This window comes from Giraffa tippelskirchi, chromosome 11 (assembly GCF_054371585.1).
Source record: "Giraffa tippelskirchi isolate mGirTip1 chromosome 11, T2T-mGirTip1v1.2.pri, whole genome shotgun sequence".
Taxonomy (NCBI): Eukaryota; Metazoa; Chordata; class Mammalia; order Artiodactyla; family Giraffidae; genus Giraffa; species Giraffa tippelskirchi.
The window spans coordinates 20,956,992-20,982,836 of NC_137285.1; the positions used below are offsets into that span (position 1 = coordinate 20,956,992).

The 25,845-nt window shown below is 53.2% G+C and overlaps 1 protein-coding gene across 15 annotated transcripts in view; it reads right to left on the reverse strand.

Moving 5' to 3' along the window:
- NCOR2 (nuclear receptor corepressor 2) overlaps positions 1-25,845 on the reverse strand; it is a 235,573-nt gene that overhangs the window by 152,708 nt on the left and 57,020 nt on the right. For all 15 annotated transcript variants that reach the window (XM_081540412.1, XM_081540417.1, XM_081540407.1 and 12 more), the window contains one exon: positions 4,567-4,784. In XM_081540412.1, coding sequence (XP_081396538.1) covers positions 4,567-4,671 — 105 coding nt within the window. In that variant the 5' untranslated portion in view covers positions 4,672-4,784. The remainder of the gene's footprint in view (positions 1-4,566; positions 4,785-25,845) is intronic.

Here is a 25,845-nt window from a genome sequence, read left to right on the forward strand (position 1 = left end):
TTGAGAGCCTGTTGACAGGACCATGGCATCTGAGCGCATGGCCAGCACGGTCCTGCCGGCCTTGGCTTAAACCCGTCCTCACACCCACAAACTGGGTCACGTGCAGAAGGCCCATGTATCCGTTTGTGACAAACTGGAAATGAAACAGACTGGTCCTTCCCACAGAGAGCCTGATAAGCACTGATCTGGGGCCAACGAGGCCCAAGGCCAAAGCCAGGCTCGGCCTGTCTCATCTAGTGTCACTGGCACACGGCCACAGACACTCTGGTACGTGTTGGCTGAGCTACTTTTTGCGCTGGGACATCAGCAGCCACGAGTCATTGTGACAGAGACCGCATGGCCCGAAAAGTCTGAAATATTTACAGAGAAGATTTGCCAACCCCTCCTCTGGAGGAAAAGCCTGCCGTGTACCCTGGGGGTCACTTGGAAAAGGATGCTAACGGGCATGTTGTTGTCATGACAGCAGCAGCATCAGTCATCAACACAGTACTGTGTCAGTCACACTAATCTTCCTGGGTATTGTGCAGAAGAAGCCTCTGCACGTATCAACTAATTTGATCCGCAGAGGCTTAAAGAAGCTGCCTGCAATGCAGGAGACCCAGGTTCGATCCCTGGGTCAGGAAGATCCCCTGGAGAAGGGAATAGCTACCCATTCCAGTGTTTTTGCCTGGAGAATTCCATGGACAGAGGAGCCTGGAGGGTTACACTCCATAAGGTTGCAAAGAGTCGGACATGACTGAATAACACTTTCAGAGGCTTATAACTACCCTCACTGAACGGATGGAGAAACCAAGGCAAGGGGTGGTCAGGCCACCAAACTAGAGTTTCACAGCTAGGACATCACTGAGGCAGGACATGAATACAAGGGGTTTAGCTTGAGAGCCTGTGCACTTGAACGCCCTTCTAACACTAAGGTACAGAGAGGTTAAGTAACTTGTCCAAGGCCACACAGCAGGAAGAAGTGGCACTGGGATTCAGACCCTGTGTCTTTGGGCTTTAATGCATTCATTCAGCACAAGGCTTGAAGGAACTTAAGAGAGCTCAAGGGGTCCCAGGGGACCTGAGGGAGCCGGCAGAATCGATGTGGCTTGTAGAAAGCAGGAAAAGAGACAAGAAGGGGAGAATGTGTTGGGACCCTCAATCCTGGGAGACTGTCAGACTCCAGGACCCTTGGGGAAAAATGTGGGGTCCTGATACTGTAGGGGAGGAAAGCCAAGGCCACAGAGATGGTGACAACAGGACAGAGAGGTTGTGCAGGAGAAGCAGGTGGGACTGAGCAAGCCACGTGCACAGGACCATGGAGAGAGGCTCGAGCACGCCTGACGCCAGATAGGAGAAGCACACCTGAATTAAGCCCTCCACCTGAACCAGGCATAACACACCAGGCGGCCTGGAGATGACGTCTGTCGAAGCACAGGCCAGCAGAGGAGGCTGCTCCCAGCCCCCTCTCAGAATCCAGACCCTCTTCAGTCTCCCGCCAGCCTCCCAGGAGGAAAGAGATAACTTCTATGTGCAGACATGGCCCTAGGCACCTTGCAAATATCTGCCAGTGATGCTCAGACCTACAACAACCATATCACAGATGGGAAAACTGAGCCTGCCCCACGCAGCCCAATGTCACTCAGCAAGTTGGGATGAACAGGGATTCAAAGGCACATCTAGGAGTTCTTGCCCCGCCCCTCATCCCAGCATCCCTGCCTCAACTATTTTACAAGGCGCTGGGACCCTGGTTCCCCATCTGGCCCTTGGACCGGGCATTTGTCTCTCTGTGCCTTTATTCCCCTTTTCCTTCGCCATTTGTCTTTCAAAGACTCGGGGTGGAGGGGGGAATTCTCAAAAACTCTGTACAATCGCCTGGCGGTAAGGGGTTAGGGGACTCAGGGCTGCAGGGGGACCCCCAGATTACAGTCCCAATGCTCACCTCCCACCTGCCAAAGAAAAGCCCTGGACTCATGCCTGGGAGAGCAAGACCCCATCGCCTGCCATGGACATCCAGAAATCTTGCTTTTAAAGCCTTCCCAGTAACAAGCAGGGGCCCCCAGCTGGGCCGCCCCAGCACAAGGCAGGGTGGTCAGGAAGCGGGGCCCCACTGCGGTCACCACACACGATAAGGATGTCCCACCTTGTAGCTGTCCAGGGCCCCTGCCCACGCCCAGCCTCAGCCTCCTGCCCGGAGGAAGTGACCACTTGGTTCTGCCCAGCCACACCCTGTATCACTAACAGTCCAGCAGGAAAAACAAAGAAAGTGTCTGAGATCAGGTGGTGACTCCAAATGACTGCAAGAGGGCTGGGCTGGGGCAAAGGAAGGGGAGGATGGCAGGATGGCAAGAGCCATGGGGATTCGAGGACTCACCAAGGCTGGGCCCAGGGTGGGGATGGGGGGTGAGGGGGGAGGGCCCCCCCAACCCACTCAGCTCTAATGACAGTGACAATTTCGCAATTGGACACATGTGCCATAATGATGTTCCACAGATCATCACGTTTCATCCCCAGGAGAAACCAGGCAACAGATGCTCTCATTATCCCATTTTATGGATGAAAAACCAAGGCTCAGAATCATTACATAACCCATCCTATTTGCTCACCTGCAAAATGTTCCCCCTGGAGCAAGGGCAACTGTATACATAAAGAGCATAAACAAAATGCTCACCCTAGGGACTTCCTTGGTGGTCCAGTGGCTACGCCTTTACACTCCCAATGCAGCGAGCCTGAGTTCGATCCCCAGTCAAGGAACTGGATCCCATATGCTGCAACTAAGACCTGGCACAGCCAAATAAATACTAAAAAAACAAAATAAAGCCTGCCCTGCAAGCACTCAGTGGATGAGAACACTTATCTTTACTATTGTGATCACAACAAAGCTAATGACGATACATAATAATAAATGAGCCCCAGGAGCATAGTCCTGGGCCCTGGGCACACAGTAGGTGACCAATAAATAGAAGCATCTGTTTCACGGGAGCTCAGAGTCCTTCTCTGGTGGCTCAGTGGTAAAGAATCTATCTGCCAATGCAAAAGACGCAGGTTCAATCCCTGGTCTGGGAAGATCCCCTGAAGGAGGACATGGCAACCCACTCCAGTATTCATGCCTGGAAAATCCCACGGACAGAGGAGCCTGGCAAGCTACAGTCCATGGGGTCGCAAACAGTCAGACACCATTTAGCGACTGAGCATGCATGCACACAGAGTCCTGGAGCTGAAGCCGACTCTGCCTCCTCACAGTGATTGAACCTGAGGCCTATTATTTAACCTCCCAGCCTCAATCTCCTCATCTGCAAAATGGGAGGATAACGTGAGGTGCTCTTTCATTAGGTTGTTTGTGAGAATTTGACCACTCCATCCATAATGTGCCCGTTGATCACAGCCAGCTCTCAAAAGCATCTTGGGGCCCAAATTCTCGAGAGGCCACTGTGTTTGGGACACCCTCAGGCTGGGCCAGTGGGCTCACATGCAAAAACATCTTGCTCCCGGAGAATGGAAAAGCCCTCCCATGCCATTTCTTCTCAGCGTCTCAGGAGGAGGGACCATGCCACCCGAGCAGAACAGACACAAGCATGTACACACTGGAGCCAGCAGGGCTGGCTTCGACCCCGGCTGTGACTGCAAACCCTCACGGCCCCTCGCTGAGTAGCTAGGAGGTCCAACAGGGGAAGCCCAGGACTCTGAGGGCCCTCTGGCAAGCCCCTGAAGATGCGGTATACAGTAAGTGCCCAATAAGTGCCAAAAGAGCAAAACCAAAGCCCATCCTCAGCACCACAGGCAGCTACAGGTGAAGTCAGGAAAGGGGGCCCCCATTAGGAGGTAGACAGTCAGGTGCAGCTCAGAAAAGCTGACCGAGGAGACTTCTCTGGTGGTCCAGTGGTCAGGACTCTAGGCTTCCAGTGCAGGGGGCTCAGGTTTGATCCCTGGTTGGGGAACTAAGATCTCACATACCATATGATATGGCCAAAAAAATTTTTAAAAAGCTGACAAAGCTGCTCCCTCCCCAGCAGGCTACCACCCCCAACATTGGGGCAGCTCTCCCACGAGCAGAACCAACCCCTTGGACCTCCCCCCACAACCCGCCCGCCTGCTCATGTCAGAGATTCAGAGAATGACACGTGCTGACCTTGTCATCTGGGAGCTCTGAGCATCACTCAGTGAATAGGCTCCAGGCCCTGAGGATTGAGGAGGGTCTGCGAGCCACAGCCCCCAGGAAGTCACTCCAATCCTAAAGCAGGGGAGCCTGGTTGAGGCTGGGCCAACAGTGTATACAGCAGGAGCTCCACATCCGCATGCAAACCCCACAACAGACCCAGAGGCAGGGATTGCAGCTCAGCCTGGCCCTGGGCTCCACCTTCCCAGCTTTAAAGTGGAAGCTAAGATATTTTCCCAGATGTCCCAGGGTCTGGCAAGGCCGCAGATGTCAGTGGTATTTGCCCAGTCATCCCACTTCCCCACGGGGGACAGTGAGCCCTGGCTGGACACCATCGGAGCCACACCAGCGCCAGCTCCAAGGAGAAACAGGAAGCCAGTGACAAAAGAAAACTCTGAAGGTGACCCCAGGCAAACATTTGTGCCCCTTACTGTGTGCGGCCGGGCGATCTGAACGGGGTAGGAGATGCCGTGGGGCGGGTAGCGGGGTTCCGTGGCCCGCCACGTCTGTGCCACAGGCTGCGTGGATCCCGACATGGTGGTGGGTGTCCAGGGGGGCTCTTGGGCCCCTGTAATCACCCTCTCAATGGTCAACAATGATTAAAAGCCAGTCTTCGTCATCTGCTCACAGACCACCCTGTCCAAGGCACCTGTGAGAACAGAAAAGAAAGCAAGATCAGCCATGGGGCAGCTGCTCCTGGAGGACCTTGAAGGGGCCCCAAGTCCTTCCTGTGGCCCCTGTGAGGGAGTGAGAGCAGACAGGGGTCTTCCAGGACCCTCCTCCATGCCATTGGCACGCTCCCTGCCCACTGACAGCAGAGGGAGACGCCAAGTGGTGTTTGAGGCCCCTCCAAGCCACAGGCCAAGCCAGCAGCTGCTGCACAAGCCATGTGGATGGCGGTCGTGCCCTCCCCCACTGCCAAGGTCCTTGCTCAGCAGGCATGGGAACCCCAACTCTACAGGTGCTGCCCTACCTCCCTTATGGCCCCCAAGCAACCTCAGCCCACCCAACTGCACCCCATGGAACTCCGACTCTGAGGACACTGCCCCCACCACCCCTGTGGCCCCCAGGAACCCTCAGTCCACCCAACCTCACCCCACAGAACCTCAACTCTGCGGACACTGACCCCACCACCTCAACGGCCCCCAAACACCCTTGACCCACCCAACCTCACCTCAAATCCTCTGCCACTCTGAGTCACCAGGGCAAAGTTTCCCAAAAGCACCTGGCAGCTCAGTCAGGCACTAGCGGGCCTGTCCCAGGAGGGGACAGGTCCACACGAGCTTGTGGGGGGCGGTGATGAACACGGTCAGCTCAGGCAGAATACAGGTCACATTGTGACCACAGGCAAAGCTGGGCCTGCCTGGGCCTCCTGGTGATCCTCAGGTGGGGGGAGTGTGATACTAGGACAGGGGACAGGACAGACATGAGGTTGGCCAGGATGTGAGCTGAGAGTGAGGGCATCAGGAACCTGAGGGCCACACTGGGGAAACAGCCGAGGACACGGACCCAAGTGGGCCCTAAGCGGCCCCTGGGGGGCAGGCAAAGGATAACCTCCACAGGGGGGAAAGCACTCCTGTGTCCGCAGTGGAAGGAATCTCAAGAAACAGTCCACTGGCTTTCCAGATGGAAAAACTGAGACTCAGAAAGAAGAAAGGACTCTAGCCAAGAGAGCAAGAGAGCCTCTGGTCAGAAGAGGCCTTTGCCCAGGAATCTCTGGGGGCCCCCCACTCTCCCCAGGACCCTTCTCTCCCTTCTTTGCTGGCCACTGCTGCAGGCAGCCTCCCTAGGATTGTAACTGGTTCCTCCGCCCAGGCCAGGATTGAGAGCCTGGCAGGTCCTGGGCCCCTTCCACACTGGGCCACTCTGAAAGGGAGTGTCCATTCAGAAACAACAGCACCACACACAGGAGGAGGATGTGGTTAACAGAACAGAAGGAAAGACCTAGGAGGTTGGGGGCAGCTCTAGTAATGTGGAATCTTCTGCTTGTCCCTGTAGCTAAAATGACAATGCCTTCTGAAAGGGGAAGGGAGGGAGACCATGGGTTGTTGCATTTGTACTGTTTAAGAGCCAAATAAATCATACCCAACATCAAAAGTAAAAAGAAAAGAAACAGAGAAAAGGGCTGTCCATCAGGCCCCCGCCACGTGCAACGCCCCACTCACAGCCCTTACTCAGAAGCTGAGGAAAATCCAAGATGGCGCAAGCACTCAACACCTGGATGTCCCCAGGTAGAGCTGGGGTTGCACCTCACGTGTACTCCCCAGCTCCCTGTAATTTCATCACAATGTCCCTCATCGCCCTGCTCTCCACTGATGACCATCCTTCTCCAAGGGCACGGATGCCCTAAACCCTCCACTGGTGCTCTGCCCAGTGGAGATCTGATGTGTGCAGGGATGTTAAGAGGGAAGACGGAGATCATGGTGGTCAGAAGAGGAACAAACCCCTCTCCCCTCCATCTGGAGGCCCTAACCACTTCCTGCTCTCCACCCCCATCTCCTGCTACAGTAGACTTGACTTTCCTTTCAGGAACCATCTTCCCTCTCCACACTCCAGGAGTGATCACATGATCGAGGCCTGGCCAATCAGATTCCTGCTTCCCCTGGACCAGTGACTGGCTCAGGGATTGGCATGTGACCCAATATGAGCCAATGAGAGTCATTGGGTCTTGAGACTTTGAGAAGGAACCAGAAAGAGGCACTCTCCACTGGGGCTGTAAGCTAGGAGGATGAAAGCTTGGGGGTCTTGCAGGGCCACTGTGTGGCAGAAACCTATCCAAGAACATACCCACAGAAAGGCAAAAGTGAAGGGTGACAAGAGAACAGTCGGGTCCTGATGACAGCCATGCCTAAAGGCAGCTCAAAGCTTGCCTCTTCATTCAGGGAAGTCAAGGCTCTCCTTCTATGCATTTTGTTTTGGCCAGCCCAACCTGGGTTTCTGCCACTTGCCATCAAAAGTTCTGACTCCTCCAGAGCAGGAAGGAGCCTTGGAGCAGGCAACCCTTCCATCAGGTGCTGTCCAGCCTTCCACCACTGCAAAGCCAAAGAATTCAGAGCCAAAACTGCTACCCCTACAACTACCGCAGGAGAAAAGCCTACGTGGACTTCTCCCAGCCATCAAGACAGAATAAACCGTGTAATTCTTATGAACGTGGGAACAAGTCTCACCCAGCAAACTGGAGCTACTACAATGACAACCACTAGTACTGTCACTGCAGTAGCTGCAGCCTGGTCACAGCGATGTGGAAGGGAGACCAAGCTGCCCCTGACAGTCCACACCAAGAGCAATTTGGCCTCTGTTCTGCAGCCCAGAGAAAAGAGACTGGCCTCCGGAGAGGGGTCAGTTGTGGCCACCAGTGCTGGACCCTGTTCCAGAATTCCTTTTGTCCCAGCTTGTCACAAAGCCCAGCAGACCCTGGTGGTCCGATGCAGCAAAGCCAATTCTATCCCAAACTTTCTCTGGGTTTTAAACCCAGAGAGGCCAGCAAGAGGATGAGGCCAGCAGCTGGGCAGGTAGAAGCTGGCTCTGCTTGCCTTTCCTCCAAGAGCACTATGGGCAACTTCCAAATTGCTCTGTGGCTTTACGTTGCACAAGGTGGTGAGAAGTGTGATGTACCCACAGCTTTTCTAACCTTCTTTGTCTAATGAAATGCCGACTAGGGATGGCAGCCCTGGACAGATGCTCACATTGTGCACTGCACACGGGCTCCAGAAGCCAGGGAAGTGACACCTTTTCAAACCAGCCCTGGAGAATCCCTGGCCACCTCCCGATCCTCCTCAAGCCCAGCCTGGCTGGCTACCCACCCCCACTCCATCAACACTCACAGAGCATCCACCACTGAGCTTAGGAGTCGATACCCCTGCCACCCACCTGCCAAAGCCACTCCACCAGCTCCCTGGTCCAGCATCCTCATGTGCAGGTTGTCCCCAAAGCCAGGGGACCCTTGGGATCTCACACTTCTTACATTCACCACAAGCTTATTTTAATAAGCTCAATTTCCATTCCTCCCAACCTCAGCCAGATTTTTTTGCCAACTTGGAAAAAAAATTTTTTTTTTTTTTTAGGAAAATAGTCTGGCAATTCCTCAAAATGTTAAACATAGAATTACCATATGACCCAGCAATTCCACTCCTAGGCATAGACCCAAAAGAATGGAAAACAGAGATTCAAACAAATCAATGTACACACACGTATTCACAACACCACTATTCACTATAGTCAAAGGTGGAAACAACCCAAGGGTCCGTCAATGGATGAGCGGATAAATAAACGGAACATGGTCTATCCCTATGATGGAATATGATTCATCTCTAAAAAGGAACGAAACACGGACACCCGCCACAACGTGGATGGACCTTGCAAACAGGATGCTGAGTGACAGAAGCCAGACACGAAAGGACAAACACTGGATGATTCCACTGATGTGAAATGTCCAGAACAGTAAATCCACAGAGACAGAAAACAGATTTGTGGTTGCCAGGGGCAAGGGGTGGGATGGAGGTGGGGAGGGTGCTGATAGATGTAAGGGTTACTAGGCAAGTTTTGAAACTAGATAAAGGTGGTGTTTGCATAACATTGGGGGATTAAGTTTTGACTTCATCAGCAATGTTGGGAGGTGCAGAACAAGAAAAAGTGTGACATTGCTTCACCAAAGATAAGGGTGCAGAGAGGACTTTCCTGGTGGTCTAGTGGCCAGGACTCCACGATCCCAATGCAGGGGGCCCAGGTTCAATCCCTGGTCACGGAACTAGATCCCACATGCCGCAACTAAGAGTTTGCATGCCGCAACTAAAGATCCCACGTGCTGCAACAAAGTTCAAAGATTCTGCGTGCTGCAACTAAGACCTGGTGCAGCCAAATAAATTAACGTGAAGACAAGGGGAGGAGAGGATGAGAGACACCCATGGGGCAATGTAGGGGGTCTCCTGAATCTGGCCTTGGCTGAACAGGGTTCTGAGAACAGGATCCAGGTTAGAGCAGGAAAGCAATGCAGTGGCCCCAATATCACTGCAGGTCTGGGGCTTTGGGGTCAGGAGAGGATGGTGGGCATCCATTATTCTCCAGACACTTTGGGGTCCCCACTCAGAGCTCAGCCCCAAGCTGAGGCAGGGTCCAGGCCACAGACGGTCTTGGCGCTCCGGCAGGGTGCGGCAGGGAGCAGACAAGCAGTAAATAGTGACCTCTGAGTGCAGGTTGGGGGCTCTGCAAGCCTTGAGGAGGGCAAGAGGGAGCCGGGGAGAACCTCCTGGAGCGTGAACAAGACACAGCCAGGGGAGGGGGAAGTAGACAGGGCTCTAGGCAGAGGCCACCAGCTAAGCAAGAACCCAGAGATGAGAACAGGCATTGTGTGCTTGAGAAATTCCTCGAGTCATTCAAGGCCCATGGGCCATGGAAAGGGTGGATTTTGTTTGAAGGGCAATGGGGAGCTACAGAAGGTGGCTGATGAAGAGAGGAAAGGGCCGGAGTGTTTGACAAGCAGGCGCCATGAAGAGCAAGCGTGGAACCAGGAGGCCAGGGTAGGGGGTGGGGGGTGGTTGTCACAAGATACGTGAGATGATGCTGGTGGGATCGGGGCAGCAGGGACAATGAAGCAGGAGCAGGCTGTGTGGAAGTCGGGAAGGAGACTGCTGGCCTCAGAAACACCTTGCTCTGGGGGTGAAGGAGGCCATGCATTCCCCCAGGGATGGGGGCTGTGGTTTCCCTCCTCTAGCAACATGCCTTGGGGCTCTGATCTTCCATTTCCTCAATGGCAGACGGGAATCATGCGTGCTCCTGCTCCACGGACCCAGGAGGATAGCACGCTTATGAAGTGATCCCTGGTGAACAGAAGGTGCCCAATAAGGCAAACTCAGCCAGGTCAGGGTTCCAGGGAGAAGAGGGGGCGCTCTGGTGAGGTTAAGGGCTTGCTTCATCAGGCAGTGTAGGACACTCCTGAGCCCCATGGGACGGGGACACTGCAAGCCCCGCCGGGCCTCGCACATCCAAATCACAAACCATGGTGGGGGCACCTGCCCTGCTGCCCTGCAGAATCAGCCCGAGGAGGGTTACGAACTGGGGGCTCCCATGCACACGGCAGGGACCCCCACCACACCTGCCCCAGAGGGGACTCCCGGCCAGAGCCAGGCAGCCGCCCCAGGAGAGCCCTATAGGCTGTGGCTCTGATTCGGCAGCACCCCCACAATGCTGCCAACCCCATGTTCCGCATCCACAGAGTGCTCGCCACTGCCTTGGATTCTGTGTCTGCCTTGCCCCCTGCAGCCTCCCGGGAGGGCACAGCACCGGCCACACAGAAGGTGCTCAACAAATGAACCTCTGGGGAGAAGATGAGCGCCAATAACACAAGGTGAGGACAGAGCCCACCACACCTGCATCCCTGTCCCCAACCCTGCTGGGGAGAGGTCTCTTTCTTTGGGTGGGGGGGAGGGTAAGTTTCCGTCCTACCCCGACATCCCTCTTAGGCCCCAGGCAAGACGGCCAGGGAGGCCATACCCAGTCACAGTCCATGGACTTTCCGTATCCCGAGCAGCCTGGCTCATAGGAGGGTGGATCACGGCTGCGGGGGCTGGGATGTCTCTGAGAGCTCAGGAAAGTGGGGGGATTGGGTGTTAAGAGCCCGGAACTGAAGCTGAAATGTGCCTGGGACCCTTCAGACCTGAGCCTTGGAAGATGAAAGGGGAGCTGTCTGCACCGCACGTGCCTGACATTTTCTTGGAGCTAATGGGCACCCACGCTGGAGGAGCCTCAGAATTTAAAATCAGCTGCCAGGCAGGAGCGAGGAGGCCCCCAGCACGAGCATATGAGTGCTCGTCAGAACCCTCCACTGTGCTCAGAACAGCCACCATCTCACAGAAGGGCCCTGGTCTATGACACCCCCATCCCCACCCAGACTGTCTCGGGTCAGAGACACACAGATGATCTGGGAGCCTGTAGGCAGAGACATCATCAGTCTCTTCGATGTCTGACACACAGTAGTTCAGTCGCAAAGTCCTGTCCGACTCTGTGATCCCACGGACTGTAGCCTGCCAGGCTCCTCTGTCATGGGGATTCTCCAGGCAAGAATACTGCAGTGGGTTGCCCTGCCCTCCTCCAGGGGATCCTCCCAATCCAGGAATCGAACCTGAGTCTTCTGCATTGGCAGGCAGATTCTTTATTGCTGAGCCACCAGGTAAGCTCGTCTGACACACAGTAGCTGCTCCATAAACGTTTGTTTTAAGTGACTGCTGAATCCCCCACAAGGGGCATGGTATACACAGTAGGTGTATTGCTTTCCTGGACCCACTGTAACAAATCGCCACAAACTGGATGGCTAAAGACAGCGGAAATGGATCTTCTCACTGATCTGGAGGCCAGAAGGCCAAAATCAGGGTGTCAAGAAGGCCACACTCCCCCCAGAGGCTCCAGGGGAGGACCTTTTCCTGGCTCTTCCAGCTCCTGGTGGCTCCAGGTTTCCTTAGCTTGTGGCCCCACCACTCCAATCTCTGCCCACCTTCACATGGCCTTTTTTTCTTTGTGTCTATCTTCATTTGGCCTCCTCTTCTTTTTGGCCATATCATGCAGCATGCGGGATCTTAGTTCCCCGACAAGGGATTGAACCTGTGCCCCTAATGTTGGGAGTGCAGTCTTAACCAGGAAAGTCCATGGCCTCCTCTTCTTATAAGGATTCCACTTATATTGGACTTAAGGCCTAGCCTCTCCAACTTAACTAATTACATCTACAAAGATCCTCTCTTCCAATAAAGTCACACTCATAGGTTCCAGGTTCAGGTGGACATGAACTTGAGGAGGACACCACTTAACCCAATACAATGCACGCTAAATCACTTCAGTCATGTCTGACTCTGTGCAACCCTATGGACTGTAGCCCTCCATGTGCCTCTGTCCATGGGATTCTCCAGGCAAGAATATTGGACTGGGTTGCCACGCCCTCCTCCAGGGGATCTTCCCGACCCAGGATTTGAACCCACATCTCTTATGTCTCCTGCATTGGCAGGTGGGTTCTTTACCACTAGCGCCACCTGGAAAGCCCCAACCCAACACAGTGAGGTGCTCAATAAATATGTGCTTTGTTCACTGCTTTATCTCCGAGCCTGGCACAAAATAGGCATTCAGTGGCCCAAGGAGAATGGAGACCTGGAAGCCAGCACTGGGGCGGGGGTGGAGAGATGGGACAGGACTTGAAGATAAAAACAGTTCTGGAATGTGAGGTGAAGATGTTGCAAAACTAGAATGAAGCTGACTCTTCACACTTTGTGTTTCTAGCTTTTGACATACAGTAAAAATTGGGAACCGACCATCTATTTGAAGGTAGCCTTCAGCAGGGGCTCATGGTGCAGAATGGATGCCCAGAAACCTGACTCTGAACTGAGTCATGAGAGGAAGGTGGGAAGTGGTGTGGGTTAGCCTCACCCGGCCTGGCCTCTAGGAGCCGGAACAGCCCATGTGGATGGAGGCAAAGTCAGAGATCCTGCCTGGTGCCCTGGCCACCCCCTACTGTCAACTATGATTTAGAGACACCGCTTATTGGGCTTCCCTGGTAGCTCAAATAGTAAAGAATCTGCCTACAATGCAGGAGACTCAGGTTCAGTCTCTGGGTCAGGAAGATCTCCTGGAGAAGGGCATGGCTACCCACTCCAGTATTCTTGCATGGAATATTCCATGGACAGAGGAGCCTGGCGGGCTACACTCCACGCAGTCCCAAAGAGCTGGACACAACTGAGTGACTAACACTTTCACTTTCACTTGTGGGACAGGTACCAGCATGCAGCAGCGAGTGACAGCCTCAAACTCCCCGCCCACCATCTCAGAACTGGCATTCCAGGAGGTGACACGGGAATAATTATAGGATGGCGGACAGCGTCTGTGCTACGGAGAAAAATACAACTGTGAGGTAGGTAGGCAGGGAATGGGGGCTGTGTGCAGTTTTAAAGTGGGTGCTCAGGGACAGCCTCACCAGAAGGTGTCCTTAAGCAAAGATGTGGAGGAGGAGAGGGAGAAAATCATGTAGATGTCTTGGAAGGGTATTCCAGGCAGAGGGAACAGCAAGTGCAAAGGCCCTGAGGTAGGAACAGCAGGAGACCCATATGATGAGAGTGGAAGTCACACAGGGCTTTCACTCCAAGTGAGATAGGAAGGATGACACCCTGTGGGCTGGGGTAATGAGAAGGGTTTCCTGCACCAAGCCTGCCCCCATCATCTCTATGCTCAAAGAAACTTCAACTGTGCCCCCTGTCTATAGCCATGAGCGCAGGCCTCTGTGCATTGGGTAAAGGTAAAAAGGCTGGCTCACCTGTAATCTTAACACTCTTAAAGCCACCACCCAGGGACTTCCCTGGTGGTGCAGCAGTTAAAACTCTGTGCTGCCAATGTAGGGGATGGAGGTTCAATCCCTAGATAGAGAACTAAGATCCCACATGCCAAGCAGTGTAGCAAAAGAAAAAAAAAAAAAACACCATCCAGGATCCTACAGAAATGGGCCCCTGCCCACCTGGGCAACCCCAGCAGGAAGACCAGCCTCTCTGGTCCTCACCTGGCAAAGAGGTCACTGGGCTCCCTAAGGAGGAGCCAGGACCCCAACCACAGCCTGTCCTTGGTCCTGCCCAAGGGGCGGTGGTCCAGAGTGGCCAAGGGTCACCATTCTCAGAGTCAACTCAATGTGCCACCCATAGGGGTGCCACCTGCCCTCCCCCACCAATCTGGTACCAGGTTAGACAAACCCATGCCAATGGGAATCTCCACACATTTTGGCCAATCAGGAAATTATTTGGGTGTCTACAATGTACAGGCAGTATTCCAAACACTGGAGCTCAGCAGTGAACCAGTCAGACAAGAAGGCCTGCCAATCAGAGGTGACATCCAATGACTGACCTGTCCCAATAGGGAAAGCTCCCAGCCAGGTACTCAAAGGAGATGGATGGATGGATGGAGGAGGAAGGAGAGGTGAGTGGATGGATGGAGGGATGGGTAGATGGGATAGAGGGGGGAATGGATGGATGAAGGTGATGAATGAGATGAGTGATGGATGCATGGAGGGTAAGATGGATGAGTGAGGGAGGGGAGAGGGAGGAAGGAAGGATGGATGGAGAGGGGATGGATGGATGGATGGATGGATGGATGGATGGATGGAGAGGGGATGGATGGATGGATGGATGGATGAAGGTGATGAATGAGATGAGTGAGGAATGGATGGGTGGATGAGGGAGGAAGGATGGACGGAGGGATGGATGAAGGGGGGTATGGATGGACTAATCAACCAATGGTTATTAATTTAACTGTTCCACTTTTCAGAGGTTACTTTTTTAACCAACCCCCAGAGCCAAGCTGTTTTTATTCCACTAATATCCCCACATGTCAGGCTTCCTGCCAGCCACCATGGGGGACACAGATGAGCACCATCATCCCCATGAACCCCCTCCCAACCCCACACAAGTGCTCCCCAAGCCCCAGGATGCTGGGCACAGAAATCCAGGGGAAAAGCTGCCTCTGATTCCAATCTCCAGAATCCCAATGAGATGGATTCAAGGCCCACCCTCTCCTGGGTACCACTTCTCCTCAACCCACAGCCAGCACCCCTTCCTCTTGGGGAAGAGGAGAAAAGAAAAGCCCATTGACTGCAGCCTCAGAAACATCTTCCCTGTGGCCAATGGGATTTACAGCCCTGAGTATCACGACGCATCATGCCACACTCAGGCACCAAGCAATAGCCAGAAAAACAGCTTCCAGTGGGCCCAAAATGTGTTATATACCCCAGATCTGTTCCCACCAGGTAGGTTTCCAGGGACCTGCTCCCCTTCTCCCCATCCAGCAGAGCCAGGCCTCAGGGACCAGCTCAATACGAAGCATTACCAAGAGGGAGTTCACAGAAGCACCCCTAATTTCTGGCTTCTCTGAAAACTAGGGACTCACACACGTCGCAGGCAGGGATATAAAATGGTGCAGTCTCTGCGAAAAACAGTCTGGCAGCACCTCACTAAGATAAACACAGAGATACCATGTGACCCAGCAATTCTACTCCCAGGCATACAGCCCAAAAAATGAAGGCAGGTGATGAAACAAAACAAACATGAATGTTCAGAGCAGCACTATTCACAACAGCCAAGAAAGAGAAACAACCCAAACATTCTTCAACTGATGAGTGGGTAAATAGACTGTGATGGATCCATTCATTGGAATATTATTTAGCCATAAAAATGGACACATAGGGCTTCCCTGGTGGCTCAGTGGTAAAGAATCCTCCTACCAGTGCAGGAGACTTGGGTTCGATCCCTAATCCGGGAAGATCCAGCATGCTGTGGAGCAACTAAACCCATGCGTCACAACTACTGAGCCTGTGCTCTAGAGCCTGGGAGCTGCAACTACTGAGCCCATGAGCCACAGCTACTGAAGCCTCAAGCCCCAGAGCCTGTGATCCAGGAGAGAAGCCACCGCAATAAGAAGCACCAGCACCATAACTAGAGAGTAGCCCCCACTCGGTACAACTGGAGAAAAGTCTGCGAAGCAATGAAGACCCAGTGCAGCCAAAAAGAAATTATTTTAAAAGGGGAAGGGGGTATATAAACCATGAAAACATTATGCCAAAAGGAAGAAGCACATGTTGAATGATGCTATTTATGCAAAATGTCCAAAAGAGGCAAATCCACTGAGTCAGATGCAGGCTGGTGGCTACCAGAGGCTGGAGGAGAGGAGGATGGGAAGTGACTGTTAATAGGTATTAGGTTTCCTTTGGGATGATGAACACATTTTAGGATGAGACAGTTGTAACGGTGTGGCACTCCACTGAATCTATTAAACGTCCACGAACCATATACTTTAAAATGGTTCAAATGGTAAATCTTACGTGTATTTTTCTGCAACAAAATCATTTAGGGGCATGACCAGCTGGAGGTAGGCAGGGGCTACCCACGTGGGATGGTCACTCCTCTCCTGGTTGCCATGTCCCCTCGCAGTTGCTACCTTTGTTTATATCCCCAGCCTGAAACAGGACTCGATGACCGAGTGCTCAGTTCCCCTTCTCCTTCGGGTCTGGCTGCACGGATGGAGCCCTCACCTCCATCAACACTTCCCAGGAACCCTCCCCAAAAAGAGCCTCTCTCTTCCTGCCACTCCCATGGGCCCAAAGCCATGCACCGCTGCCATCTGTTTGCCCCCTGTTTCCCAGCCCCCGGACAGAGCTCCCAGCCAGCAGTTTGAGCCCTATCTTGGATCACCTGCATAGCAGGAGCCCTGGAGGCTGTGGGCCAAGTCACAGCCCCTCAGGCACTAAGGGAAAAGGTGGTACCCTGCAGTAGGTCACCCTCATCCTAGAGATTCACCCTCTCGTCCAAGCCACCACCTGCCCACACACTGCCAAGTGTTGAAAGTGGCCAACTAGGTTCAACTTCCAATTCTGCTACTATGTGGCTGTGTGACCCTGGGCACAGTACCAACCTCTCTGGGCTTTTTTTTTTTTGGTTGGGGTGGGCCCTCACTGCTGTGCCTGGGCTTTCTCTAGTTGCAGCGAGCAAGGGCGACTCCTTGTTGTGGTGCATGGGCTTCTCACTGCGGTGGCTTCTCTTATTGTAGAGCACGGGCTCTAGGCACACAGGCTTCAGTAGTTGCAGCACTCGGATTCAGTAGTTGTGGCTCGAGGACTCTAGAACTCCGGCTCAGTAGCTGTGGCACAGGGGCTTTAGTTGCTCCAGGGCATGTGGAATCTTCCTGGATCAGGGATCAAACCCGGGTCTCCTGCGTTGGCAGGCAGATTCTTCTCCATTGTATCACCAGGGAAGTCCTCTCTGAGCTTTATTAACACCCCATCTGTCAAACTCTCTCCCTACGGCCAATGGAAAGATGACTCTTTGGGGAAAGATCTATGGAAAGCTCAACGCCCATAAATGAGTCCCCAGGGACATCCTTTGTGGTCCAATGGTTAGTTCAGTTCAGTTCAGTCACTCAGTCATGTCAGACTCTTTGCGACCCCATGAATCGCAGTACGCCAGGCCTCCCTGTCCATCACCAACTCCCGAAGTTTACCCAAACCCATGTCCATCGAGTCGGTGATGCCATCCATCCATCTCATCCTCTGTCGTCCCCTTCTCCTCCTGCCTCCAATCCTTCTCAGCATTAGGGTTTTTTCCAATGAGTCAACTCTTTGCATGAGGTGGCCAAAGTAATGGAGTTTCAGCTTCAACATCAGTCCTTCCAATGAACACCAAGGACTGATCTCCTTTAGGATGGGCTGGTTGGATCTCCTTGCAGTCCAAGGGACTCTCAAGAGTCTTCTCCAACACCACAGTTCAAAAGCATCAATTCTGCGGCGCTCAGCTTTCTTCACCGTCCAACTCTCACATCCATACATGACCACTGGAAAAACCATAGCCTTGACTAGATAGACCTTTGTTGGCAAAGTAATGTCTCTGCTTTTCAATATGCTATCTAGGTTGGTCATAACCTTCCTTCCAAGGAGTAAGTGTCTTTTAATTTCATGGCTGCAGTCACCATCTGCAGTGATTTTGGAGCCCAAGAAAATAAAGTCAGCCACTGTTTCCCCATCTATTTCCCATGAAGTGATGGGACCAAATGCCATGATCTTAGTTTTCTGAATGTTGAGCTTTAAGCCAACTTTTTCACTCTCCTCTTTCACTTTCATCAAGAGGCTCTTTAGTTCTTCACTTTCTGCCATAAGGGTGGTGTCATCTGCATATCTGAGGTTATTGATATTTCTCCCGGCAATCTTGATTCCAGCTTGTGTTTCTTCCAGCCCAGCATGTCTCATGATGTACTCTGCATATAAGTTAAATAAGCAGGGTGACAATATACAGCCTTGACATACTCCTTTTCCTATTTGGAACCAGTCTGTTGTTCCATGTCCAGTTCTGACTGTTGCTTCCTGACCTGCATACAGGTTTCTCAAGAGACAGGTCAGATGGTCTAGTATTCCCATCTCTTTCAGAATTTTCCACAGTTTATTGTGATCCACACAGTCAAAGGCTTTGGCATAGTCAATAAAGCAGAAATAGATGTTTTTCTGGAACTCTCTTGCTTTTTCGATGATCCAGCGGATGTTGGCAATCTGATCTCTGGTTCCTCTGCCTTTTCTAAAACTAGCTTGAACATCTGGAAGTTCACGGTTCACGTATTGCTGAAGCCTGGCTTGGAGAATTTTGAGCATTACTTTACTAGCAAGAATCCACCTTCTAAGGCAGGGGACAAGGGTTCCATCCTTGGTCAGGGAACTAAGATTCCCACATGCCGTGAGGGAACTAAGATCCCACATGCTGCGAGGCAACTAACAAGCGCTTGTGCCAGACAATACTCCGCAATGAAGATGGGGAATGCTGGAACTAAGACCCGAAACAGTCAAATAAATAAAAAGTTAAAAATATATATTTTTAAATAATAATGAGCCCCCCAAATTTGAGCTAAGGCTGTTGCCATCCTGCATTACTCCAAATACTAGGGGGAGGAAGGGAGGCAAGTTAACAGCCATGATGGTGCTGGTGTTACCGGCAGAGGTAGTTACCGTGACTGTCTCCATGCTGCAGATGAGCAAACTTAAGCTGGGGAAAGAGAGCCGACCAAATGGTGGAGTGAGTCTGTAATTAGGAGGTAGGACGGGACAGGGGAGCCCCACACCTGATGACGGAGAAAGCAGAGGGCTGATTCCCCGGGGTGAGCGGGGCCTCCCACAGTGTGCAAACAAGGAGGAGGGGGCTGCCCTTCTCCGACAGCTTGCTTACTCAACACCCTCTTGCTACAGATGGGAAACTGAGGCAGGAAGAGGGTCAGCAGGCGCCTCATGGCCAGACTCCCGCTCTCCTAAACTGGATCACTCCGCCCTCCTGGTGCAGGTGTCTGGGGCAGGGGCAGGGGAGGGAATGGGCTGAACTGAGTGGTCTGCGCCCAGCCCAGGGGCCAGGCAGGGGAAGGGCTCCAGTCGCACAGGATAACCAGGTCCTGAGACAGAAATGCCTCTGCAACCTGGCTGGGGGACCATGGATGAGATCCCTACCCCCACCCCCAACGCCACATCCTGCATCAAACCTTCCAAGGAAGGGACTTCCTGGCAGTTGAGTGGTTGTGCAGTGCTGTGCTTAGTCGCTCAGTGGTGTCAGACTCTGCAACCCCGTGGACTGTAGCCAGCCAGGCTCCTCTGTCCATGGGGATTCTCCAGGCAAGAATACTGGACTGGGTTGCCATACTCTCCTCCAGAGGATCTTCCCCACCCAGGAAACGAACCAGGGTCTTCTGCATTGTAGGCAGATTCTTTACCAGCTGAGGTACCAGGGAAACCAGGATTCTGATTTCCACTGCAGGAGGCAAAGGTTCGATTCCTAGTCAGGGAACTAAGAGCCCAGAAGCCTCACTCCCACAAGTGCAGCCAAAACAAAGAAAAAAACTTCCAGGAAAAACACACCCCTGGCACCCGTCCCACCTCTTACCTCACTGAAAAAGGATCCCCAGCTACTGGGAGAACTTCCCACCGGCACTCCCTGCCACTCATTCTGCTTGGAGAAGCCCTCCCAGGGTCCTCATAGCTGTCCCTCACTACCGGCAGTTCTGCCTCATCCAGCGGCACCCACTCACCAGAAGAATCCGATTTCCCACATCAAACACGACTGTCCCCATTCAACAGAACAGGAAACGGAGGCTCAGAGAGGTGAGCTCACTTGTCCAAGGTCACACAGCAAGGAAGCAGCCAAGCTTCATTCTGATCCCTCAAACCGCCAGCCCAGCCACCGCTGCCCCCCGCCCCCACACACCCCGCACCCCCTCCCAAAGCAAGCAGAAGGGAGGCGGTGCTGGTTGGAGCCGTGAAGGAGGCCCATTTCTGTTTCCAATTTAATTGGTACATTTGTGTCCACTGGGCTGCGGCCAGCTCGGCCGTCCGGCACTGCTCCCCTGCCAGGGCAAGATCTGCTCAAAATCACTTCCTCCTCGACCCTTTTTCTTCCCTCCCCCCCTTTTAATTTTAAAAGGGAGAGAGAGAGAGGGAAGCCACAGTCCTGACAAACCCTCCTGGCACCCCAGGTCGAGAACCCTTGCCGGGCGACGCGCCCTCCCTCCGGGGTATTTCACAAACATTACGCTGGATTTTTCCTGGCTCTTCCTCATTAAGTTCTGGGCGCCCCAGGAGGGAAGTGGTTTCCATTAGACCCAGCTCCTCCATCTGGCCTTCCAAACGGCAATTTTCTCTGCAGAGAGGCGGGGGGTACACACAGAGAAGAGGCTGGTGTCTGGGCAGTGGGGGAGGGGGTGCTGGCACCAGCTGTGTGACCCGGGGAAACCGATTAACCCCCTGCCCTGAGGCTGGGATGGGGATGGGGGGCTATGGAGTGGGTTGCAGGCACAAGACAGGGTGTGCTACGTGGGGCTCAGCATCATGCCTGCTGGTGGTGAGATGCTGCGACCCGGTTACTAATTCTGGGAGGACCCTGGCATGCAAAGGATGAGGGGTTCAGGGTCCTGGGTCCGTCTACTTGACTTCAGCCTGGATGGGACTGAACCAACAACCGAGGCAAAAACAGGCCGCAAAACACAGCTCTTGACATTCTGCTGAGTGAAATAAGCCAGACACAGAAGGACAAACACTGTAGATTCCACCCAAATGAGAGCCCCAGAGTAGTCAAGAGTCACAGAAAGTATAATAGAAGGATAGGTGCCAGGAGCTGGGGGAGGCAGAAGGGAAGTTCGTGTTTAATGCGCACAGAATTTCTCTTTTGCAAGATAAAAAAGTTCTGGTGATGATGGTGGTAATGGTTGCGCAATTGTGAATGTACTAAAACACTACTGAGCTGTATATTTAAAAATGGCTGAGGGACTTCCCTGGAGATTCAGTGGTTAAGACCCCGAGCTTCCAAAGCAAGGGGTGCGGGTTCAATCCCTGGTTGGGGAACTAAGATTCCCACATGCTGCGCAGCATGGCCAAACAAACAAACAAAAATGGCTGAGATGGTAAACTTTTTGTTAAGTGTGTTTAAACTGTGCCATAGTTTAAAAAAAAATTTTTTTAACATACACACACCTCCCCCAGAGAGGCCTCCCTGATTGCTAGCTAAGAGCACCTAGCTGCTCTATGGAGGTTCCCACTGTCAGAGCGGCCCCATGAAAAGAGAGTATTGCCAAGAATGCTGCCAGGGGTCCTACCTCTCAGTGGACCCTCAGAGCCAAGGGCTGAGTGGAACCACAGTCAAGGGCTGATGGCAGGATCTGATGGCCACACAACCCAACTGGGCCTGCAGACCAGTGCCTCACAGCTCTGGTCCCTCAGCAGTGCCCCATAAACTGAGCTCTCCACTGAGACCAGTTGCTTCTACCCAGATGGCCTGGATGCAGGCAGGGGCTGACTAGAAACTCTATGCCTCTTCAGATGGGCCCCTGGGCCCTGAAACCCGAGGCCAGGCCCAAAGCCACTCTCTCAATGCCCGCTGGTCTGCGGTCACCACCCCGTGGCTCATAGCCCATGCAGAGACCCCGAGGGTGAGGCGGGCAGCCCCTGAGTTCCCACCGACTCCCCGGCACCAACATCTGGCAAACGTGTCCACAGCTGTGCAGCTGCCGGAAACGCCTGCTCCCAGCCTCCTCCGCGCACACAGGCCCTCAAGGACAGCTTTCCAAGGAATTTATGGGGTCGCCTCTAATATTTCAGGGCAGATCTCTAGGGGATGTCCTCCACCACATGTGAACAAGGACAAATGTTTCTGCTGCTAAGAATAGCTGCTCTAGGCCAGGAGCCCACCCACTCATCACCCGCCCTTCCATATATCACCTCTCTCCCCAGCCCCCAGCAAACCACCCGTCTGGACTCTGACGGCCCACCTCCCACAAGCCTGGCTGCGAGACCCCCTACTGCCACCAAGAGGCCCAGGCCGAAGGGCAAAGGACCCACTTTGATCTGATCCGTTCAACTCTCAAATGTGGATGCTTAACGGGGCCACTGAAATAGCCTGAGGGCGTTGGCTGACTCGTGAGTGTCTGACGATGGAGAAATGATCAGGAATCCAAGGTCCTCCCGCCCTGCAGCCAGGAGTTCCAGATGGTGAACGTGCTTTCAGTGCCCAGGAGTGGCAAGAGTGCCCCTGGGATTTGATTATCCCTTTGGGGAGAAAGGAGAATCAAAAAAGCTCCAGGCAGGACGTCCCTGGTAGTCCAGTGGCTAAGACTCGGCACTTCCAATGCAGGGGCCCCAGGTTTGATCCCTGGTCTGGGAACTAGATCCCACATGCTCCAGCTAAAATCCCACACACTGCAACTAAGACCTGGTACAGCCAAATAGATAAATAAATACAACTAAATATTGAAAGGAAAAAAAAATAAAAATACTCCAAGACAGAGGGTCCCAGGCCAGAAGTAGGGAGGGGAAAAGAGAAAGGGGGGCTGTGGACACCCACCCACCACCTGCAGTACCTCAAGCCAGGCTGGAACCATGACAAGGAAGGACAGGTGGGGCTGTGTGTGTGCATGTGGGGCACAGGAAGGGGCCGGCCCAGGCCATCACAACTTCTGATTCCTTCAAGAGAAGAAAGTCTGGGGATTCCCTGGCAGTCCAATGGTTAAGACTGCGCCTGCCGGTCAGGGGACACAGGTTTGATCCCTGGTCCGGCATGACTTCAAATGCCACGGAGCAACTAAGCCCTGTGAGCCACAACTACTGAGCCCGTGCTCCACAAGAGAAGCCACAGCAATGAGAACCCCGTGAACCACAACTAGAGAGGAGCCCCCACTCATCGCAACTCGAGAAGGCCCTCACAGCAACCAAGACTCAGGGCAGCCAAAAAATAGATTAATTTTTTAAAAAGGGAGAGAGAAGAAATTCTGATTTTGAGACATCCCTCAATTTGAAATTTTTATTTTAAAAACACTGGACTGGAAACCCAATGCAATAAATCAGCCTGACATCCAAATACAGCCCATGAGCTGCCAGGATGTGACCTGTGGCTTCTGACATGTGGTCAGCTGGGAGCCACAAGAGAGGGCCTGCCAAAGTCAGGGGAGCTTGAAGGAGGAGCGGGGGCCAGAGGACCCCTAATTACAACAGGGAGTGGGAGGGACAGGGCCCACTTACCCACCAGCGACACCATCCCAGTCCCAACAGGACACACACTGGATGTGAGAGGAGGATGGGCTCATCTCCAACCCATGGAGTTGTTTATGGCAAACCACATCCCAGTGTTCTTGAGGTCCCTCTTGTACTCCCAGTCCTGCTCTTGGGGTAGGCTGATCCCGCCTTTCAGGTCTGGCCAATTAGCACCAGTTGAGGCAGCATTTGCTGCAGTGATTGGTTTGGGTGGGGCTTTCAACTCTGAGCTGATAAATCTCATTCCCAGGACTTTAGCTGGGATATCAGGAACAACATGCTTACCTTCCACTGGGGCTACTGAGCTGGGATGAGTCTGTGCTACCAGGGACTGGGTATGAAAAGCACTTTGTTACCTGAGCGCCTGGATCCAACAGTTCCTGAAGCTTACCCCGAGCCTTCTGTAATAAATACAGGAGGAGCAGAAAAGTCTGCCAGTTGCAATGAAGAGACCTACGATAGCAACACCCTAAAACCCAACTTGCAAACATCATGAAATCTCTCGGGAATCAGATTTCCTCCACCCTCTGGTCCCCTCACCTGTACAGGTAGTGAAAGTGAAAAGTGAAAGTGTTAGTTGCTCAGTTGTGTCCGACTCTTTGTGACCTGCCAGGCTCCTCTGTCCATGGGATTCTCCAGGCAAGAATATCCGAGTGGGTAGTCATTCCCTTCTCCAGGGGATCTTTCCAACCCAGGAATCAAACCCATGGCTCCTGCATTGCAGGCAGATTCTTTATCCCTGAGCCACCAGGGAAGCTGCCCTGTACAGATTGGGAGAGGTCTAAAAACAGCCAGAAGAAGGAAAGAGAACTGAGATGGAGCCTGGGACAGATTCAGTGTAGAAGCAGCCAGGCAGAAGCCTGGGATCCATTTGCCCTGTTTCTCACCCGACAGAAGTGGTGTCTCCCAGCCCAGCCTGAACCATCAGTGGTTCTAATGGGGATACAGCAGACAGTGGCTTTGCTGATAAAGGTGCCTTTCCTGGCTGACTCAGATCTGGGTCATTCCCCAACCACAAGCACACCCCACCCACACTGCCCCAGGCAGTAAATACAGCCCCCAGCCTTGGTTTCTGGAGTAACATCACGAGTGCACTTTCTCTCTCTCTCTCTCTGAACATCTGCTATCCTGAACTAAACATGCTGATAAACAGAGATCGGCTTAAGCAGGCCCCAGCAAACCTGCTGGGCCAGAAGGCAGGTATTGTCTGCAGCCAGGAGGCTAAGGGGGTGCAGCCACCCACGGGTGCACCCTGGGTCCCAGTCACGCCAGGGCCTCAGTTTCCTGGGCTGTAAAACGGGCAGCTGCTGCTGGCTGGGAAGGTGGTCAAGGCTTGAACCAGCAGATGGAGATCCTGGCCCCACCTCCCCTCAACTTCTCCCATCATCCCCTTTCCTCCTCGACCTCCATGTGACCACAGGCTTGTAGCAGGTCCCATTTCACAGACTGAGCGTCTGACAGCAAAGAAGCCTGTCCAATGTCCCCCAGGTAGGAATGGGGCAGCGGAAAGATTAACAAACACGACTTTGGCTTCCAGGTTCTAAGCAGTCACTGTATTAGGTCCAAAAGTGAGTGTCTTGCACTCACGATCCCAGCTAATCCCTAACGCTGATGTTTGCTGGCATCAGTTAAATGAATTATCCCAACATCCCTGGGAGCAAGACTGAGGCACAGAAAGGATAAGTAACTCGCCTGAGATCATACAGCCTGGATGCAAAGCTCTCTCTAGCATTCAACTCTTATCCACTGTGTCATCACCAGAGTACCCGTCTTTCTTCCTGGACTGGAAGAGACCCATCCCCCCAACCAGGCTCCGGGTCTCACACCCAACATCACTGCTCATGGATTCAGGCCAAGTTTTGCCAGCTGGAGGGGCCCACGGATCTCTGGAGAAGGGCCGCAACCATCTTCATGTCTACCCAGTCAGCCCCCAAAGCTTGCTGCAAATCCCTGACCCCAAGCCCCGAAAGGAGAAGGCAGACAACATCCTGGCCCCCACCCCAGCCCTCTTCCTTCCCTCCTCAGGGCCTGGAATCCTCCTTCGCAAAGCCCTGCTGCCTTATTTCCCATCCCCCTACAAACCCAAATATAAGATCCATGAAAGCAGGAGCCACCTCTGCTTTGTCTATCTCTGAGTCCCAGCACGTCACACACAGCAGGCAATCTATAAATGCTTGTTAAATCCACAAACTTTCTAAGAGCAGAATTCCAGGCTCTGAGCTGAAGATCAAAGGCCACTTTGCAAACAGAGAAACTGAGGCCAAGAGTGTCTACTTAAAGCCAGATTTCAGGATGTTATCTACACTGGGCTAGCGTGTCCCAGAAACTAATCCACATACACACTGCCGGCTCCACTGTCAAGGTGGCCCAGGACTCTGATCCCTCCCTTCCGGAAGCCACAGTGCCAGCCCATCCATTAGCCATGACTGGGTCTCCAAAGGCTCTCACCACCACCAAGGGACTGTGCAATTTTCCCCAGGTAGCCTGTACTCTCTGAGCCTCGGTGTCTCCATTCATCAAGGGCACCTGACTAATGAGGCAGCTTCCCAGGGAACGGTGACAACTCAGGCATATGGGGAATAGGCATTCTGGGCTTGGGGAGGGGTCTGCCATGGAACCAGGGGGCCTCCTCCTTAGAGATGGGAGAGGTTAGCAGCAG